Source organism: Molossus molossus, unplaced genomic scaffold, assembly GCF_014108415.1.
Source record: "Molossus molossus isolate mMolMol1 unplaced genomic scaffold, mMolMol1.p scaffold_m16_p_8, whole genome shotgun sequence".
Classification (NCBI taxonomy): domain Eukaryota; kingdom Metazoa; phylum Chordata; class Mammalia; order Chiroptera; family Molossidae; genus Molossus; species Molossus molossus.
In genome coordinates, this window is record NW_023425402.1 from 101,529,029 (window position 1) to 101,550,246 (window position 21,218).

Here is a 21,218-nt window from a genome sequence, read left to right on the forward strand (position 1 = left end):
TGGGCGGGGCCAGCTGTGAGGCCGGCCCTCTCTCCTCCAGGCCGGCTCCGAGCGTCCGGAAGGATGCTGAGGCCGGGGGCGGGGCCTCGGACAGCCGGGATGCGGTGGCCCAGACACACGTGGAGGTTGCCTACCACGCACGCGCCCACCCGCCATCCGTCCGTCGGCTGTGGGAACCGGCCGGCTGCAAGTCCCGATTTCATCTTGAAGGCAGCTCTCGCTTCTCTGTGATGATCCCCGATGGATGCAAAGTGTAGCCAACTTTCTCCCATCATCTTATAAGCGGGTGATTGCTGAGCGGCGACCCTAGTCGTCCGGGAATAAGGACTTTCCGGAAGACGAACCCTCCCCCCAGCCCCGCTCAGCCCGCCTCTCTAGGATTTGGGCGCGCTCCTCTCTACTTCCTAGTTAAGCCCCTCCGCCAGCCCAATGCTTTTGCGCAGGCGCTTTTGGCGGGAGGCTGCTACCGACTTGGCGGGTTGGCGCTTGCGCGCTGGGGTCCCCCGCGATTCTCTCGGAGGGAAGGGGGAGGAACTAGGGGCAGTGGGTGGGTCGAGCCTCCTCCTGGCGCGCTTACCTGGTCCCGCCTAGGCGGTGGCGGGAGACCAGGAGCCGGAACCTGCCGGGGCCTTCCGGCGGGCGTGAGGGTGGGGTGGAAAGGGGCTTATTTCTTGCAAACGTCTTTATTATTTTCAACCACATTTCTCCTGCCATTATTTTGTACCGGCCCTAAACTTAGTAAGTTTGTATCTGTTCGCGGGGTTTTCCTGTTCCTCTCTCTCCTTCCAGGGCCAAGCGCAAGAGACGGTAATCCCGCTCCAAATAAATAAACGTCCTGCCGGGGAGTTCCCTCTCCACACCCCGAGGCTGGGGCTCCTGCCGAGGGAATGATTTGCTAGTGATGCAGGGATGGGTGAAAGTATTCATTGTTAGGGCTTCGAGGACCAGTTCTACAGTGTTACCACTAGTCTTGCTGAGCTTTTTGTCACTTTTTGAATGTGCACTTAAGCAGCGACAAAGCTTTCCCTGGACTCAGCTCTGGCTCTAGCGCAATGAAGCCACAGGTTATAAACTCCAGTAATCCGAATCCTTGTAACTTGTGTTTAGCAGTTTTAGTTTTTGCCCTTCGGTGGCCGCAGGGAGAGTTAATACGTGGCTCAACTGAATCGGTGGCAAGTCTTGTGTGAGGCAGGCGGGATCCGGCTGGGTAGGGATCTGGATGAGAGCCCAGCCATGCCAAAGCAGCGTGGAGCCCGTTTTAATGTAAAATTTTGATAATTAGGTCATTATGGCTTTTTTGCATTAATTTTTGTATTGTAGAATGTTGTGTTAAATTCATATTTTTCTTGATTACTGAAATGTGGGGCATCCCCTTAATATATTTTTTAAAAGTTTAAAGTGAGAGTTTATTAGGGAAGGAGTGGGACAGAGAGAAGGCTACTGCATAGGCAGAGCAGCCCGTCCTCCCCTTAAATTTTGCACCATTAATCATGTGTCTCGCCTTCCATAGCCTCGCCCTTGTGTCAGGTCCTGGAGATACAGATTTGAAAAGACTTCAAGTTCTGCCCTTAAGAGAGCTTACATACTAATGGGAGAGAAATTGGCAATTAATTTCAGTGAATGAAAGAGGAATATACATAACGAAACGGGGTAGAGAATGGGCATCGAATAATGACTTTGGGTGGTCAGGAAGCTTTTTGAGTTTTTGGATCAAGATCTGAATGTTTAGCTGTCAATGCAAAGATCTGCACAAAAAGCAGACGAAAAGACAAAGATTTGGCTTGTTCCAGGCTTGAAGGGTGTCTAGAGGGCGCTGAGCAGGAAAGACAGTAGGAGAAGAGGTCAAAAAGGTAGAAGCAGATCCTGTAAGACTCTGTGGGTCTGTATGTAGAGGTTAGTTTCTTCTGGTTGCAACAAGTAATTTGAAGGGATTTTCAGCAAGGGGATTTTTGTTGAATATTAAAACTATAGTAGCTCTTCATCTACTAAGCACTTTGGAAATGTTAGGCTTTAATTCTCACATTAATCCTAACATTTTTATTTTATGATGGTGCTTAGAAGTGTAAGTTAATTCCCACAGAACCACACAGCTAGTCAGGAAAGACTCCAACTCGTCTGCAGGAGACCATGTACTTTCCTCTGTGTTGTGCTGAGGACTGATAATATTTGCAGGACTCCACCTTGTTTATAGTACGTTTTCACATTACTTTCCCTTTTGACCTTAGAGATCATCTTTATTCACCTCTTTTATTTTCAGTTGCAGACAAATATGTGAAATTTGAAGGGAGCAGAGGTTCTCATTTACTTAGTTGAGCACCTGGACTGTAACCTTTGACCCGTAACCACAGCTTAAAAAGGTATTCTCCAGCAGTTATTTATTTATTTATGTATGTATTTATCTATTTCAGAAAAAAACTAAAATATGTTATTGGAAAAATCAAAATAATAAGGTAATATAAAGAGCCAACCATGTTTTATTGCATGCTGGAAGTTTGTCAAGATTCTTTTTTACTTTATTAAGTTACTTAATATTTATATTTATTATTATTTTCATTATTGATTTTAGAGAGAGAGAGAAGGGAGAGGGAGAGAAAGATGGAAACATTGATGAGAGAGAACATCAATTGGCCACCTTCTGTATGCCCCCCCACTGGAGATCGGGCTTACAACCTGGGCATGTGCCCTGACTAGGAATCGAACCAGTGACCTCCTGGTGCATGGGTCAACGCTCAACCACTGAACAACACCAGCCTAATATTTATATTTAACTGTTAGAGCTTTCATTATATTGTATTGTTATTGTTAACTTGTCCAGTATGTCCAGTAGGAGCACCTGTTAATTTCGTTTTTAAGGAGAAACTTGGAAAGGGCTATTTTGAATTTTACAAGATGTCAGCAGGTAACCCTCTCTGCAAATCAGTATTAGAGTTGTTGAGTTTTTGGATGCAAAGTGAAGTGCAGAGAGAATTGCCCTCAATATTGCAGCAAATTATTATTACCTACAACTTCTAAGACATTAGGGAGTGTATAAAAATAATTGGGACCTGTCCTTGTGCTTACTATCTGGGCCTTCCGCCTAATAGACATGAGACGCTCGGTCAATAATTTTGAATAAAAGCATTATGGGGTGTAAGGGGGAGGAGATAGCGTATATAAAATATAGCTATCATGGAACATTGGACAAATACATCCTACAGTTACAGTAGGACTTTTCATAGAATGGAGGAGTTACTTGTATATGACAGGATAAGTGAACAATCTGTAGAAGAGGGTTTCCCAACTTCAGCACTGTTGACATTTTGAGCCAGATGCCTCTCTGTTGTGGGGGGCTGTCCTGTGCATTGTAGGATAGTTAGCAGCACTCTTAGCCTATAACTCCCCCATCCAGTTGTGTTAACTGTCTCCAAACATTGCCAAATGTCCTTTGGGGGCAAGATTGCCTGTAGAAGAGAAATACTCATGCAGGGGATGTCTTTTGAAGGAAGGGAGAGGAGGGAGGCCTTCCATGGCAAGGAACATAATGGGGAAAAGCTTAAATCAGGTGCATTTGTCAGTGAAAAAAGATGTAATTTGATATGACATGAGGGGGCTGGTATGTGAAATGGGCTAATATGAAATGATGCTGGATACAGATACGGATGTCTGTGCACACTTAAGAATTGGAGCTTTATTTGGGAGGCAGTGGGAACCTATCAAGCTGTTGAGAGGAGGAACGAGATAAGAGCTTGCTTTACAGGAAGATGAGTCTCGATTATGTATATGTAACCTGAACTAGCAGATAGAGGGCATAGCGAGAAGTCAGGGGGCTATTAAAATAGTGCATTAGAGAATTAATTCTGGACAAGAGTAGTGGTAATGGAATCAGAAAGGATTAGAGTGTTTAGTAGGAGAGATGGAGTTAGCAATAAACTATGTGAGGAAGAGGTGACTGCATTTTAAATTTGAGAAAGGAAGAATGGTTAAACCATTACAGAAACAAGATCACACAATGAGAAATGGGTTATAGAGGAATATGACAAGTTTCATTTTAAACGGAGGGATTACCCATTTATTACATCTTCAAAATTGCCATTCTAGCTGAATGAGTTTTGATTAACTGGGGTGGTAGGCCATTTTAAAATTAAGTTTAGTTTTTGGTTCTTTCTGAACAATACACCAGATTTCTAGAGACATTTCAGCTATAACTGCCTCTTGGACATCTATTTAGAGCTTGATGTTAGCTCCTGAAGAGATAAGAATGAAGAAAACAGTTTCCTCTATTAGATAACATGAGGGGTACAGCAAGATGACTCCCCTGACTCGCCCTTTCCCATTTCCTTATTAAGCACATCGTGAGACAGGAGTAAGCCAGTGAGTTTATTCCCTTGCCATAATGTCGTCATAGAGGTACGGTAAGGTATTGTGGAATATCAATGAAAAGCAGTTACTTCTGCTTAAGTATTAAGGTGGCCTTTAGGTTGGACCTTAAAATCTGTCTGCGGAGGTAAACTGAGTGTTTTCCAGGCAGAGAGAACAGCATAAACAGGTAGGAATAACAACTCTTGGTTTATAATTAAGATAGTTGTGTAGAAGTGTTATTTGTACAGTTACAAAATTCCAAGGCTCTTAAAATGTTAGAATTAGGGTCCCTGTAGACTTTAGGTGAAAATTATGTTGCTCCACCCTTACCTTTTCCTGGGTTCAAAAAGTATATATGATCATGTGGGAATAACTAGAATAGCTTAGTGTGTGAGGTGGGAGCTAATAATTACTTCACAGACCAGAATTTGTCACTCTGCACGTGTTCATAACACTACTGATACATATCTTAAATTGATAGTTAAAATTACCTAGGTATTATGATGATTTTTTTTCCAGCAAACTATGATGTTCAAATGGGCAGGATGTTTAAAAACCGATGCCCAGTTCTTTTCCAGTCTCATTAGTAATGTTCTCACACCTTTCTCCTTGGGTCAGAGAGTGATGGGAGTGGAGCAGGATGGGGGAGAATGAGTCAACTTTTACTGTCTCTTCCTTGCTTACAGAATGAAATCCTTCACAATCTCAGTCCAACTCTTCTAATTATTACCTATTAGAAGAGGTAAAGAAAAATAATTGTAATGTTTAATAACCTGTAGACATGTCCCTTTCATTCAGAAAAGACCCTGAAAGACCAGGAGGAAAGTGATAAATCTGGGACGGGCTTGCATGGGCCGATGTCTTGCTGCGTTAACTGCACAGGTCACTGGAAGCAGCGTTCACCAGTTATTCCTGTGAAGGCAGAATGCCTTTCATGAGCAGAATATTACAGGGGAGAGGGATTCTCTTCAAATTAAAATTCTGATGTATTTGATAACCTTTGGCTAGCTTTAAGTTCTAACCCAGGGGTTCTCAACCAGTGGGTTGTGACCCCTTTGGGGGGTCGAACGACCCTTTCAGGGGTCGCCTAAGACCATTGGAAAACACATATTTCCGATGGTCTTAGGCACCGAGACACCGCGCCTCCATCCGTCTGCAGGCGGGTTCGCCCTCGTGCAGATACGCCACATACAACATGAGGAGCTGCATTAAAGGGTCGGGCATTAGGAAGCTTGAGAACCACTGTTCTAACCCATCTTTAATGGTTTTTCTACACCTCCCTTTTAAAGCAATACGGTGAAATAAGTTATGAATATAAAGTTACTCAGCAAATTAGCACAAGCTGGGGATTTTAAGGAAATGTGGCTAATAAAGGTTGACTCAAGGAGGAAATCCATTACCCAATCATAATGTAGTTTTGAATTTATGTAGTACATTACGCTCATAAGAATTCAGACTACACTGTTGATTTCTAACACATATGGAAAAGGGTGCAGTTTTGGGAGTTAACAAAATGTCTCCTAAATCTCAAACATTTTAATTATACAAGCTTAGCAGTGAGAGTTTTCTCTGGAAATCTTACCTTGTTGTGACTACTTAAGTTTAACATTTATTCATTACCAGTAGGCAGAACTCTGATCATTGTAGTCCTGCTGACCCCATGTTTTCAAAAAAATTCTTCAGCATTAAAGTTCTTCAGTATTTCCAGCTTTTCTCAGATAACTGACCTATCCTGTAGTTTCCTTTTTGTTGTTAAACACGTTGAACTTACTGCCACTCCTTGCAGTGAAGAACACACACCACAGAACCTTTTATCAGTCACATTTCTTTACTCAGGGTGGCTTTCAACACCAAGGTGTCTGCAGCCCCAAGCAAACATCCTGGGCTTTCTTCCCTCAGGCCCAGATCTCCAGTCATTCCTCTCAGAGGAGTTAACAGTAACCAGGATTCCCATGGGAAAAGGAGCAACTAATCTCTTACATTTTATGACAGAGAAATATTGATATAAGATTATACCGATAGAGCTTTAAGCGCAGTTTTAACAGTAAATTCTCGGTTCGTAAGGGTGAATTCACTTGTCTCCTCTGTCATTATTGTTTAGAGAATCTAATGCATCTCACCACATCAGAGCATTCACACCGGACAGAAATGCCAAGTCATGGGAAAGGGGGGAGCATGTGTCGTGAGCTCTAACTTCCAGTTTGTAGAAAATACCATGACTTGAGGAACAAGTTAAATGACACCAATCCTGGTTTGAAGAAACCAATTAAGACATTTTGGGGAGCAATGGGAAATTTGAATTGTGTATTTCAAAATATTAGGGAATCATTTGAATTTTGTTAGGTATGATGATAGCAAATGATATAGAATAATGTCATTTTTAAAAATAAGTGTTTATTGATTTTTGAGAGAGAAACATCGACTGTTTGCCTCCCGAAGGTACCCTGACCAAGGATCCAACCCAGAACCTGGGCATGTGCCCTGATCGGTAATCGAACCAGCAAGCTTTAGGTGCACAGGATAATGTTCAACTGAGTCACATCAGCCAGGGCTAATAATGTCATTTTTTAAAATGCAAGCTGAAATATTTAAGGGTGAGGTATAACAATATTTGTAACTTCTAACACTAAGCAAATATGAAAACATCAACTATTGAAACAAGGTAATGAGTATGGGTGTTTGCGCCAGTTACCATTTTTATTCTCTCAGCAACTCCACCTGTTGTCATACTTTGATATTGCAGCTGGACCTGTGAACATTTCTGCTTTGCCAGTTGGGACCATGCTAAGCTTTGCCAGTGGGGAGGGGGGCGGACAGTACAGTAGGAACGGGCCTCTTGTTCCCAATGGGCACCCTCTCCTCTTGTTTCTATGGCACACTGAGGAGTGCTCTTGGACAGTGACGGTTAATTTTATGTGTCAACTTGGCTGGGCCACAGGGTGCCTGGATATTTGGTCAATGTTACTCGGGGTGTTTTTATGAGATTAACACTTAATCAGTAAACAATGAGTAAAGCAGAATGCCCACCATAATGTGGATGGGCCCCATCCAGTCAGTCAAAGTCCTGGAAAGAGCAAAACGACTGGCCTCCCCTGAGACCACTGCAGCACTGGCTCTCCTGGCCTCCGGCCTGCTGGCCCATGCTGCAGGTCGTGGACTGCTACCCTTCATAATCATGTGACCCAATTCCTCATAATAAATCTGTCTCTACATATCCACATATCCTATTGGCTCTGTTTCCTGGAGGACTAATTAATGCAGACACCTACTGATGCTCACCATCCGACAACTGCTGACACCCTGGTGGAAGGCTTCTTGCTTACCAGTCTCTGAGGGTTTGAGGGTACTGTTTACAAGGCCTGATCCACCACCTGCAGACCAGCTCTGGCCCAGGGCAACCCAGGGAACGTTTCTGTCAAGTGAGCTACAGCCACACCGTCTCCCGCAGGCCTGACCCTGCACCTGGGGAAAGCAGGGAAGCCCCTTCCAAGGGTGTTCTTTCCTCGGATACTCTGAGTTACAGTGTATCAGAGTTGTCCCCAGCAGCTAATCCCATCATCAGTTAAAAACTTATAGCAAAATTATCCCCATTAAAACTAATGGTGCGGTTTGTTTCCCTACTAGACCTTAATTAATACAGTAAGTACTGTCATATTTCTACTATGTTTGAAGTGTTTCCTAATAGTTTAACCGATTTTTTTGTAATTCATTAAATATTTTACATAAAACAAAGAATGACTCCTTTGTCTACTTCTTTTAAGAAGCCCAAAATATACAAACTATAGAGTCATGTGTATATTTTCTACTAATGCATTGAGAGATGTATATAAATTGTCTTAAAGAATATGCACATTGCCCAGCCAATGTGGCTTAGTGGCTGAGAATCGACCCATGCACCAAGAGGTGGCTGGTTTGAGTCCCAGTAAGGGCACATGCCCAGGTTGTGGGCCGAATCCCCACTGGGGGCATGCAGAAGGAGGCCCACTGATGTTCTTTCTCTCTCATTCATGTTTCTGTCTCTCCCTCTCCCTTCCTCTCTCTCTAAATTCAATAAAGAAAAAACAATTTTTTTAATGCATAATGCTTCCAACTGTGTTAACTCATGTTTTTCAAGACAATACTGGTGATTATTTACACACAATGTGATTTGCTGTAGTATTTTTGTAAGTTATAAAAGTCTTTAATAACAAATCAATTTAAAGTTTTTTGGAAATAACATCTACTAAAGATTCATAATCAGCATAGTCTTTCAATGACTGTACAAGTTCATCCAGTAGATATTCTCCTTGCATAAAAGTTTCAAGATCGTGAAGTGACTTATTTATTCTGTGATCTGTGACCCGGTTCTGTGGAAAATTGTATGTTCTTATTTTCTCTGACCTTCCTTTACTTCCGATCTATATATATTAAAAAAAGATATACAGTTAGATTCAAGACAACTAAACCCATAAATTTAACGTAACTGAAGACTAAGTTTTGCTTTATAATTTGAAATGTGATGTAAGAACCAAGTTTTAACATGACTCCCCAATAACATGGGAACATGATGGAGGAAAAAGAACAATGGCTTTAAAGGCTGGCAGATTAGACTCTGAATCCTCTCTGCCATTCCAGTGCTCTGACTTCAGGCAATTTATTTCAACTCTAAACTTTAGTTTCCCCATCTCTGAAATACACATAACACCCACCACACAGTGATAATGTACATGTACACTGTGGCACACTGATATTCAAGTGGTAACTAAAAATATGTATCTCTGTGAATTAATTTAGTCATCCTCAATGATGACAAAGTGATGAATTTCCCATTAATAAAGTATTAATAAAATGACTCTATAGTTATAAAATTAAATAATAGGAAGAAAGCTCAGTTTGCTTTCCATATTTCTTCCATAATTTTCAGCTTGGAAATTCCTTGTGTCTTTTTTTAGTAACAGATTAAAAGTTGAGGAAAACAACCTTGAATATAGAAAACAGAGCACAGGTTTAAGATGACCAAAAAACAAGTGTAGCCCTTAGCTGAACAACATGAATTGTTTTCTTATTTTGACAAATACATTGGAATAATTTTACCATATATAAAAACTGAGTTACTGCATTTAAAATGTTTATCCATTAGAAGTATTTTTTCATTTTGGTTTTACCTGAATCTTCCTAGCATTGTATCTTTTACTTGTTTCTTCTTCTAGATGCATGCTGTATAGTTTTGCACGTAACTTTTTCATGGCCATCTCTTTATTTTTCAGTTGAGATCTCTCTTGTTGGCATTCGGAAACAACACCTGAATAGTGTTATGAGAATTAAAGGGTTTTAATAAAAAATGTCTTCATTTAGTATCAAGCAATACTCCTTTTCCTGCTTGTCCTTTTACTTCTTCCTTTATGAGGAGACACACAGGATTCTAATACAAAAGGAAGAATTAACAGAAAACTCCAAATTTAAGTTTGAACTATAGAGCAAAGTATTTCTGTAATGAAGGCATACATACTACACAATAAATATTAATAACTTAATATGAATTGCTTTTCCATGCTCTCAACCAGCCACCATAACTTAGGGGGCGAAAAACAACAACAAAAAAACCTCCTCATCACAGAAATGAAAATACACAAAGTTAAAAAAAGGAAGTAAAATATGAAAAAGCTAATCCTATTACCAGAGAGCATCACTATTAATATTTTTGAAGACTCCCATCCATTTTTTCTATTCTAGTTTGTATACTATGTATTATATAAGACATCATCTTAAAGTTTATTATGAGAATTTCCTCATATTTAAGAAAACAAAAACACATCGATCCATCCCTTCTATCAGCACTACTAATCAATGGAAATTATGCCTATTTGAGATAGGTTATTGTAAGAGATTCTTTTTTTAAAAATTGTTTTTAAATCCTTGCCCGAGGTCCAGCCGGTGTGGCTCAGTGGTTGGGCATCGACTCATGCAACAAGAGGTCACCAGTTCGATTCCAGGTCAGGACAAATGCCCAGGTTGTGGACCTGATCCCCAATGGGGGGCACGCAGGAGGCAGCTAATCAATCTTCTCTCTCATCAATGTTTCTATCTCTCCCTCTCACTTCCTCTCTAGCTAAAATCAATAAAGGAAATGTTTAAAATAAATAGATAAATTCTCACCCGAGGATATGTTTTTATTGATTTCAGAGATAGAGGAAGAGAGACATCAATGTGAGAGAGAAACATCAGTTGCCTCCTGTAAGCACCCTGACAGGGAATCGAACCTGTGACCTTTTGGTGTACGGCGGGATGAAGCTCCAACCAACAGAACCACACTGACGAGAGGGAAAAGATATCCTTGTATTGTCTTTCTAGATGACTCAGGTTTGCTCTCATCTGCTCTTTATCACATGTGTATCACTGCAGTTCTACCTAACGGAGTACTGAAGGCTCAGGGAATATTTATATAGCTCTGTCACCTGTCTACCTAGAATCAGAACCCCTGGAGGTCTGTGGGTGGACTTAATGGAAAGAAGCCCCTGAAATTATACATAAAACTTTGCATATAAGCATGTTTCTGGGTAGCGGATCCAACCTTTCACCTCCTCAAAAGAATCCATGTGCGTCACCCTTTAAAAAACAAGCTAAGAACTAGTGATTTAAAGCATTTTCTGATAAAAGAAGAACCCAAAATAATGACTTTACTATGAGAATTTTTTTAATAGTTATATCTACTAAGTATAAATTTGAGAAAGCTACCTGGAAGGGCTATCCACACCTTCTCTTCATAGTCACCAATACGGAAATTCCCTGGGTGTAGATCCCTTCGTCTTCCCGGCTTTGCAACTAACTACTCTGTAGAGTTTCAGCTAAGGAGTCTAAATAAATCAAGTATTTAATAACAATCCTTAGTATATATTGCTCTGGTAACTGAGAATCTATTTCAGTGGAAAAGTAGTCAAGTCATTCAGTTTGATTTCCTTCAATGTTTTGTGTTGAATAAATAAGTACAAACCTGTTGGAAGATGAACTATCCGGACAGCACTGTCGGTGGTATTTACATGCTGCCCCCCAGCTCCACTGGCTCGCTTAGTATCAATCCTCAGGTCTTTAGGATTAATCACTAGATTAATCTATACATAAGAGGAAAAGTTGGGATTTAAAAATATTACACGTATGAACTGTTCAAAAACACAAACTATCCATTTATAAATATAAATGTTAGGTATAGAATTTATGAGATTTAGAAGGCTTAATTTTAAGAACAGAAAGTATAAGGATACCATTTTTCAAACTTTTCTTTTTGGAAGAGTAGCAGATCAAAATATACTACACAAAAACAAACCCTCCCTAGCCCTCAAAAACTGGACTTTTCTATAAATTTACCACATGAACAGTAGAACTTAATGTTAGAAATGTAAGTATAAGAGCTTAAATGAAATGTTGCAGAACATTTCTTAATTCAAAACGACTTTAACAGAGGGGAAAAATAACTGCTAGCTTAAGCACTATGGGAAAGGCTTATTTTAATTTAGTTAAATTTTAACTAAAGGAGAACTTGAACATATTTGGAGGCAGAGGAGAGGCAAAAGGAAATGGCAAAGCCAAGAATCAATTCATAAATATACTGGGATCTGATGTCAGGATAATGCTTTTTCCTGGCAGTCACCATCAGAAGCACAAGGTTTAAAAAGCTCTGTTTCATGAATAACTGTGGGCCACTCTGACACGTCTACAACCCTGGCAGTAGGAATCCTACCATTCACAGGCCCCCTATGTCTCCCTACATGGCTCCTCTTTGCAGTTGTTAGAAGAATGAAATGAGATGATACATGGACCTCAGTCTCCATCTTTTCCTGAAAACTCTCTTCCTCCATCCCCAAGATGCTTACACCACAGTAATTAGTATCTAGGTATGGCTCCTGTTAGACAGTCAAATAGCACTTTCCCAAAAAATTAATAAAGAGAAACCCTCAATTAAACTTCCTCCTCAAATCATTCAGACTTCATTTTGAATGACAAGTACGTCTTACCACTTTTCAGCAGAAGGGATGTAAGTAAAACAGAACTTACCAACTGAGTTATTTTATAAATATTATATAAACTGAATTTTCTTTATGAGAATAAAGTATACTCAGTGTGAACATTGTAACAATATGTTTCCATTTTAATATGACTGGGTTATGAAGTAATAATTCTGTTAAGTAGTCACCTTTTTTAAAACAGGATTCTTGCTACTGATACTCTGAGAACCAGTCAACATAAAGCAAAAGTCATAAAGGCAAACAATCTCAAACCCTATTTAAAGTAGGTCAATACTGTTTCTCCTGTAGAGATGGTCTCAATATAACCACTTTAAGCTTAGAGGTAGAGAAAAATTAATAAATAGACAATGCGTGATTAGATAACTTATATATCCTTAATTCTTACCATCTAATGTAAAAACCATACATATGGGACTGAGATACCAGATTTTCAAAAATAACTCAAAATATGTAATGAGGCCAAATGATAAGAAAGGAGATGCACAGTTCAGTAAAGGGAGTGTTACTCTGGGGCAACGCTTGGTGCTAGGCCCAGGATCCCACGGAGAGGGGACAGTGATGCTGTACCTCAGTAGGTTGCGGTAATATTGCGACAGTCATGGTGCTGGTGTGGATGCGGCCTTGCTTCTCTGTCTTGGGCACTCTTTGTACTCTGTGCACACCTCCTTCAAATTTCATGTGCTTATAGGCTTCTGGACCCCCAAGGCTGGCAGATGCGTGTCTAAGCCCACCTTCAAAATATTGGGAAAACAGAATCCTTTTTATTCTTGCCATTTATAAAATTTAACCATCACTTCGACCATCTTGAGACAAATTTTTAAGAGCTACAAAACAACTTATAAGATGGTAAAATATATGAAAAACTTGAACAATTCTATGATATTCAGTGTTTAAATAAATATATTTATTGCTTGTAATTATTAAATATAAAGCATTTATGGTGTTAACTGACTCAATAACACAACTAAATTACTACTTTTAAAAGAAAGTTATATTGTATGACTAACATCTTACAGGCCCTTTCAAAATTTGCATTCAAAATTATTAAGTAAAGATGAGCATAAAACTACTTAAGCATCCTTACAAATAAATTCTAAAGCCTAGTCTTTCCAACCCTTTTCCTAGGACATATGTAGATAAATCTACACTTTTCCCAAAACAAATTAAGCAGTTCACTGACCTATTTCACTTGGAAAATATTCCAGGGTTTCAAAATGCCATCTTTTAAAAGCAGCATATTGCTGATACATATCAAACATCTCTGAAGTAAACAACATTGCCTCCTGACCCCCAACTCCTGCAGTTACCTCCAGGATCAAATCATTTTCATCTGTTTCTTCTGAGGGAACCAAAAGTAAGATAATCTGTAAATAAAAAATATTACCCCTTCTATAATTAAAAATTATTTAAAACTTTAAAAAAAGAGGTAAATAATCATTTAATTATTAAATGATTTAATAATGTCTATTACTGTCTAAACATCATGCTAATTAGAACCACATAAGCATAATTTCTAAAAAAGATTAATATGACACCTATGTTATAAGGTTCAGCAAAAACAGGTTTTTTGTTGGTGTTCATGTATACTTTATATCAGTTCTCTATTCAGTTAATAATTAAGTACTCGCTATGAGTAAGACACTCCTGTGTGTAGAATGCAAAAGATTCTAACTGTCTTTTTGAAATTTACAGTCTAGCCCAGCCGGTGTGGCTCAGTGGTTGAGCGTCGACCCATGCACCAGGAGGTCACTGGCCCGCTGTGGGCCTGATCCCCAGTGGGGGGCATGCAGGAGGCGGCCAACTGATGTTCTCTCTCGTTGACGTTTCTCTCCCTCTCCCTCTCGCTCCCCCCCTCTCTCTCCGATACCAATAAAGAAAAAAAAGAAATGTACAGCCTAGTATGGCAGAAAAAAAATGCATTTGTATTTTTTAATTAAGCTTTTTTAATGAGGAAAAGAAACTTGCGATTTTGGAAATGAAAAGGCACTTTGAGGTGACCTGGCCCAATTCCCTCATTTTTTTTTTAAAGCTTTATATGCTTTTTTTTTGGTGGTACATGCCCCTAGCGGAAACCGAACCCGGGACTCTCTGGTTTGCAGGCCGATGCTCAACCGCTAAGCCAAACTGGCCAGGGCTCCCTCATTTTATATATAAAAGAAAATGGGGTTAACAGAGGTTAAGTGATTTGTTAAAAGGGCTCCCAACAATTTCTTTGTTCAGGAGGTCTTTACAAAACAGGTTCAGCTAGAGGGCACACAGTGACTTTCCCAATCAATTATGGAGCTATAAACAAGTCAGCACAATAATTTACCAATCATCAATTATGGGGTTATGAACATGTTAGCACACTCCCTGAGGAGCAAGGGGTCTCCGTCCCATACCAGGCACCCCAGCTCAGGGTTCCAGTACCAGGAAGAAAAGTCCCCATAATGTAAAGACCAGTGGGAGCTGAGGCTGAGGGAGGCCCAGACAGCTCCTCTTAAAGGGCCCCAGCACGGACTTATTCGAACTTGCTCCCTCTGAGCTCCAGCGTGGAGGGGAGGCAGCCTGAAAGGTACCAGAGACATATGAGGAAGAATTGAGTTGTTTGGCATCGAGGAGAGGACTGGAGAGGCAGCTTTTTCCAGGACAGATGTGCTGGCTGAGGCTGAGGTTACTTTGGTGAGCATAATAAGGGACCAATCAGAAATGAAGGATGCACTAAATGAAATAAAGAATAACTTACAGGGAATCAGTAGAAGAGTAGGTGAAGACAAGACAAGAAGGAAACCTTCGATTTGTAATAAAAGGAAGCAAAAAACACCCAATCAAAACAGCAAAAAGAAAAAAGAATAAAAAAAAATGAGGATAGTGTAAGGAGCCTGTGAGACAACTTCAAGCATACCAACATTCAGAGTGCCAGAAGGAGAAGAGAGAGCAAGAAACTGAAAACCTATTTGAAAAAATAATGACAGCCCAGTTGGTGTGGCTCAGTGATTGGGCATCGACCCATGAACCAAGAGGTCGCTGGTTCGATTTCTAGTCAGGGCACATGCCCTATCCCCAATGGGGGCATGCAGAAGGTGGCCAATCGATGTTCTCTCTCATTGATGTTTCTACCTCTCTTTCCCTCTCACTTCCTTTCTCTCTAAAATCAATAAAGAAAAAAATTTTTTTAAAAAAGAAAAAAGAATGACAGAAAACTTCCCTAACTTGGTGAAGGAAATAGACATACAAGTCCAGGAAACAGAGAGTCCCAAACGAGGTCCACGCCCAGACCTGTGAACCCCAAGAGGTCCACACCAAGACCCATCATTCTCAAAATGCAAAAGGTTAAAGACAAAGAGAGAATCTTAAAAGCAGCAAGAGAAAAGCAGTTAATTACCTACAATGGAGTTCCCATAAGATTGTCAGACGATCTCTCAAAAGAAACTTTGCAGACCAGAGAGTGGCAAGAAAAATTTAAAGTGATGAAAAGCAAGAACCTACAACCAAGATTAGTCTATCCTGCAAAGCTATAGAATTGATGGCCAAATAAGGAGTTTCCCAGACAAGAAAAAGCTAAAGGAGTTTATCACCTCCAAACCAGTATTATATGAAATGTTGATGGGTCTTCTTGGAGAAGACGACAAAAAAATATGAATAAAATGGCAATAAATACAGATCTATCAACAACTGATTCTACAAACAAAATGAGCAAGCAGAACAGAAACAGACTCATAGATGCTGGTTTCCAGATGTAAGGGGTGTTGGGGGGATGGGTGAAAAAGATGAAGGGATTAAGAAATATAAATTGGTTGTTAGACTGAGGAACTGCAAAGGGAAGGGGGGAGATGAGGCAGGAAGATAGAAACCAAAGAACTTCTATGTATATATGCATAACCAATGGACACAGACAATAGTGTGGGGAAGGTAAGAGAGGGGTGAGAGCAGGGAGAAGGGGGTCAATGGGGGGCAAAAATGGGGGACAACTGTAATACATTCAACAATAAAGAAACATTTAAAAAACAAAAGAAGTGCCCTGGCCAGTTTGGCTCAGCGGTTAGAGCGTCGCCTGCGGTCCAGAGAGACCCGGGTTCGGTTCCCGCTAAGGGCACGTACCTCGGTTGCAGTTTGTCCCCGGCCCTGGTTGGTCGTGTGGGTGGCAGGAACTCCATGTGTCCCTTTCACATCGATGTTTCTCTCTCTCTCTCTCTTCTCTCTCCCTCCCACTCTATCTTAAAAAATGGAAAAATGTCCTCAGGTGAGGATAAAAAAAACAACAAAAGAAGTATTCCTTTTTTTTTTTTTTTTTCATACAGGTTTGCTTTTATTTCCACGGTCAGCCAACTCCTGAAGGGCTCACAATTTACCATCACCCCTCGCCCTCTCCTACTCATCTACTCCACTATATCTCTCTTAAAAAACCAAAAGAGGGGATATAGAATATACCAATATTTCAGTGCCTTTCTGGCAAATCCTATTAATGTGACATTCATCCACGTGCCAGAGCTCTTCAATCCTTTTAGTATGATAAAAACAGGACCAAGGGGAGTGTTTTCTGCTTTAAAACACAGTTTATAATTCTAAATACTAACAAGCTAATTATGTCCTGAATTGTTTTTACTAATCTCTAATGAAATTCTTTAGAAATAAAGCACTAACGCCTTATAGTAACAAATACTATACCTGATGTTTCAATTGAGCTATTGCTTTTTGACACGAAGTTATTTCATTCTCTGCAAGTTTCCTTAAGTCTTCATTGTCATCTAAGAGATAAAGGCAGTAGGTTAAGTTTTCCGGAATTAGTATTAAATTGCCATACAAATTCAAGGAAATAATTTTATTGTCATTGTAGCTGAAGGGAAAATAAAATGTTTTTCTTATCTTTTTAATAACTTCATTAATTAAAAATAGCATTTTATGCATTCGTTTTCATAAACATGTAGCTTTAAAAAAAACACTTTTTTTTGATAGAATAAAAATTTTTTAAAAAGAATCTCTACATATAAGGAAGCTCTTAAACTTTTCTATAATTCTACTTCCATGAAATATCCATATTAACAAATATTCTTTTAGTTTTCCAACTTAGACTGAACAACAAATAATGCATTGAGCTAGTCAGAACAGAAGGTTCCATCAGTTAAACCAAAATTGAATTAAGAACTAGAAAGTTATTTCTTATCTCATTAGTAAGTATTTCTTTAATATAAAGTATTCACCCAAACATTAGACCCTACCTAATGTTTACAGAATGTTTACATGAAGTACTCCTCTCTCTCAGGCTTTACTCTTATTTTATTTTGAGATTTCATTTTTCCCTTTCACAATATATTTTCTCATTCTCCTACCCTATGGAACCACATGCAACCCATAAAAAAATTATAATATATAGTATGTTTGGTGAATGATTAAGAACCAACTATGTTGGAAACGGGATAACATACATAAGGCAAGATTTGAGATAACTTTAGTTTCTTTTTATTTTTCTAGGGGAGAAAAACTCACAAAGAATAACAGCCTAAAACATTATGTGATTAAATATTAAAACAGTAGTACATTGTAGAATTTATTTTTAAGTTTATTTTTGGGATGAACAGAGAAAGGAAAAAAGGAGTAATTCAAGGAGAGATAATGACAACAGCAAAATTGAGACAAGCAAGTACACAAAGTTGTTAGTTGAAAGGCAGGAAAGTATTTTGCCAAGAATGTGGTATGGAAGAAATTTGGGGAAATGAAAAATATGATGACTCAGAAACGGGGAAAATGAATTTAGCCTTAGTTCAACCGCCACTGTTCTCTTAGGGGAACACACCCAACTTCGCCAGGTCTCAGTTAACTCAAGAGTAAAATGAAAGATCTGAGCTGGATGATCTCTAAGGTACCTTTCAGTTCTGAAAGGTAGTGTTGTGTAAGAGTAAGGAAATGGAACCAAAGTCTAAAAGTAATTTAATTTAAATAAACAAATAATTAAATAAATTTCAGCCACCAAGGTCTCTGAAGAACACTCCAATTCATCCCCAACTCTGATGCCAACATTAATCTTCTTTAAAAAGGTGTCATGCCCTGGCCGGTTTGGCTCAGCAGTTAGAGAGTTGGCCTGCGGACCAGAGAGTCCCAGGTTTGGTTCCAGCTAAGGGCACATACCTCGGTTGCAGTTTGTCCTCAGCCCCAGTTGGGGTCATGTAGGTGGCAACCACTCGATGTGTCTCTCTCACATTGATGTTTCTCTCTCTCTCCCCCCTCTCTCCTTCCTGCTCTATCTGAAGATAAATGCAAAAATGTCCTCAGGTGAGTATTAAAACATAAAAATAAATAAAAAGGTGTCACATCTCTGCTTAAAAACATACTAAATTCCCATGATCTATAGGAACAAATCCAGGTTCTTTGTCATGCAAGGTTCTTAAATGTTCTTCTGGTTTCAAGTTTTTATTATATTATCAATTCCCACACCTACTCTATGCTCCTGCCATATTTAATGTTCCAATTTGGTCCTTTATTCTACTGGTCACCTGTGCCTTCAATTCCCTTCTCTTACACTAGCTGGCAACTTCCTGCTTATCTTTCAATATCCTTTTAAATGCCAGTCTTTACTCTTTTTTTTTTTTTTGACAGTATTACAGATGTCCTCCATTGCTTCCCCCCTTCACCCAGTCCCCTCCCCACCCCAGACCTTCACCACACTATTATCTGTATCTATGGGCTGTGCATATATGTTCTTTGGTTAATCTCTTTGCCATCCCCCACAACCCCCTCCCTTCTGAGATCTGTCATTCTGCTATAACACTCTGTTCATCATTGAAGAAATTAAAACAAAATACTCATCCACTTATATATCTACTTAGCTCCTTAAACTTCTGTTCATTCAGCTGTGCCTAAAAAGTAGTTTCATACCTTTTTTTTTTTTTTTTTGGTAATTAGTGGTATCTGACAAGTAGTAAGAACTCAGTAGTCGCTGATAGATATTTTTTGTTTTGAAGCTGAGTTGCATTCTGCCAGCAAAAAAATAAATAAATAACTTTCTGTTAAATTCTTTACAGTTTGATTTTTAAAATATTTAATCCTTAAATCCACTTGGATTTTAAGCTTGGCTTAAGCTATAAAACCAATTTAATTTTTTCCCCAAAAGATATCTTCCCCAATAGCCTTTTTTAAAAATACTCTGGACATTTGCTGTTTCTCTTAAACCACTTAATTTGGACTCTGCTTAACTCTGACCTACACTGCTGCAATAGCCTTTAACTGTTCTCCATGCCATCTTCATTCTCATTCCAGGCTGACTTCTAAACCACCACAAATCCAGCTTCCTAAGCAACAAAGCTATTTTGAACATTCACCCCACAGTCTAAAAGCTTCTGCTGGTTCCCTTCTGCCAACAGGATCAAATCAACCTTTTCAGATTAGTATTTGACACCTTACAAAATGTTCCAATCTGGCACTTCCCCATCTCACCTCTCCCTTGGTTAACAAAGAGTACAGTGATTAAAAGCATGCGACCCGGGGTCATTTCGATCCAAACCCCATTTCTTAAACGCTGTTGTAACCTGAGCCTTTACTTTACCTCTATGCTTCAGGTTCCTCTTCTGTCAGAAGGCCAATAGTACCTACTTCATAGTTTGTTATATGAACTGATGAGTTAGTACCTAAAGAAAGCTAAGCAAAGCCTGGAGTATGGTACAGGGTCAAGGTTAAAGTAGTATTATATCCTCTAAGGATGGGCCTTTGTTCTTGCACAAGGCCTTCCCAACAAGTTCTCCTTGCTCTCCTAGGACTATTCAGATATCTGTTCTCATTTTTCAGCTGTATTATAATTAAGTCTCTTTCCCCAAATAGACTGTGACTCCCCCTCTAGAGCCCTGCTACCCAACGTGTGGGCCATGGACCAGTAGCTCGGCATCTCTGGGAGCTTAGAGAAATGCAGCAACTCAGGCTCCGTATCTGAATGCACACAAATCACTTGGAAAACCTGTTAAAAACACGCCGGTCTCAGACTCGGAGTGTAATGTCTGGTTTCAGCACGCACCTCGTCTGACACCGCTGCGGTGGTCCTTTCACTACTCCGAGAAACACCGCTGCGGAGCCTACCACGGACAGTGCCCAGCGCTCAACCAATCAACGTCGAGGACTGTAAAGGGGCGGGGCACTATGTCAATGGAACACAAGGGCTCAAATAAGAGAGGCTGGGCTTTGACCTCGGATCCAAACCACAGAGGCTTCAAGCTCGGGGACAGTGTAGACACCTGACCAGCAGCTCAGCGGGAAAGGCAAACGAGCCAGGACTATGTTTTGAACCCCGACTGCCTGGGCCCGGGCCTTACCATGCAGCAGGTGCTCGGTCTCCCGCAGCTCCTGCTCCTTCTCGCTCAGCAGTTTGGCTACGGCCACCAGCTCGGGCCCCCCGACCTGCAGGGGGGATTCGGACCGTGCCTGGCGCTCCAGGAAGGTCCGCAAGGGCCCGCCGCGGGCGAACAGCTCCTCCAGCGGCGGGCTCCTGCAGCTTAGGTGCCGGCGCGCCGGGGCCACGGCGGGGCGCGCGCGGAGACACCGAGCGGCGCTCCTCAGCAGGTGGGACCGCATCGCTACGCCGCGACGGCCCTGGCGGACCGAGGCCGGATGTGGCGTAGCGAGCGAGTCTCGCGACGCCGCGCGGAATTCGGAAATAGGGGCGAGAGCTGACCGAGCCCCGCCCAGCTCTCGCGCGGGTGTGAAAGGGCCTCTGGAAGCGGCTGCGGGAACTTCCGGCCAAACCCTCCAACGCCGGCGTCTTCGCGGAGGCCGGAAGTTGAAGGCGCAGAGCGGAAGTCGGTAGGGGCGGATCCGGGAGACCTGGGGCTCCCCGAACACTGTGACACCAACGTCCCGTGAAGTGACAGGCTAGGGTGTTGGGCGGAAAGGGGCAAGTCTCCGGCTGCCACTCCTTTC

The 21,218-nt window shown here is 40.7% G+C and overlaps 1 protein-coding gene across 5 annotated transcripts; it reads right to left on the bottom strand.

Moving 5' to 3' along the window:
* Positions 1 to 8,371: 8,371 nt before the first annotated feature.
* MTRF1L (mitochondrial translational release factor 1 like) lies at positions 8,372 to 20,904 on the bottom strand. 5 transcript variants are annotated; one of them, XM_036249253.1, is made up of 7 exons: positions 20,615 to 20,904; positions 16,986 to 17,065; positions 13,519 to 13,702; positions 12,906 to 13,069; positions 11,309 to 11,426; positions 9,483 to 9,619; positions 8,372 to 8,735 (listed from the first exon to the last, which is right to left on the bottom strand). In XM_036249253.1, the coding sequence occupies exons 1-7, from the start codon at positions 20,871 to 20,873 to the stop codon at positions 8,535 to 8,537; spliced, it is 1,143 nt and encodes a 380-aa protein (XP_036105146.1). In that variant the 5' UTR covers positions 20,874 to 20,904; the 3' UTR covers positions 8,372 to 8,534. The 5 variants fall into 5 exon arrangements, with proteins under 5 accessions (XP_036105146.1, XP_036105147.1, XP_036105148.1 ...); XM_036249254.1 differs by having other exon boundaries at positions 13,519 to 13,677; positions 20,615 to 20,873; XM_036249255.1 differs by lacking the exons at positions 8,372 to 8,735; positions 9,483 to 9,619; positions 11,309 to 11,426 and having other exon boundaries at positions 12,913 to 13,069; positions 13,646 to 13,702; positions 20,615 to 20,873.
* Between the last annotated feature and the right edge of the window lie 314 nt (positions 20,905 to 21,218).

Coding starts and splice junctions, on each gene's coding strand:
- MTRF1L (XM_036249253.1), bottom strand. CDS start 20,873: ATGCGGTCCCACCTGCTGAGGAGCGCCGCTCGGTGTCTCCGCGCGCGC. Junction 13,070..13,518: donor ATATTTTCCAAGTGAAATAG/GTCAGTGAACTG, acceptor AATATTTTGAAG/GTGGGCTTAGACACGCATCT. Junction 11,427..12,905: donor TATTACCGCAACCTACTGAG/GTACAGCATCAC, acceptor TCTTATGTATAG/ATTAATCTAGTGATTAATCC.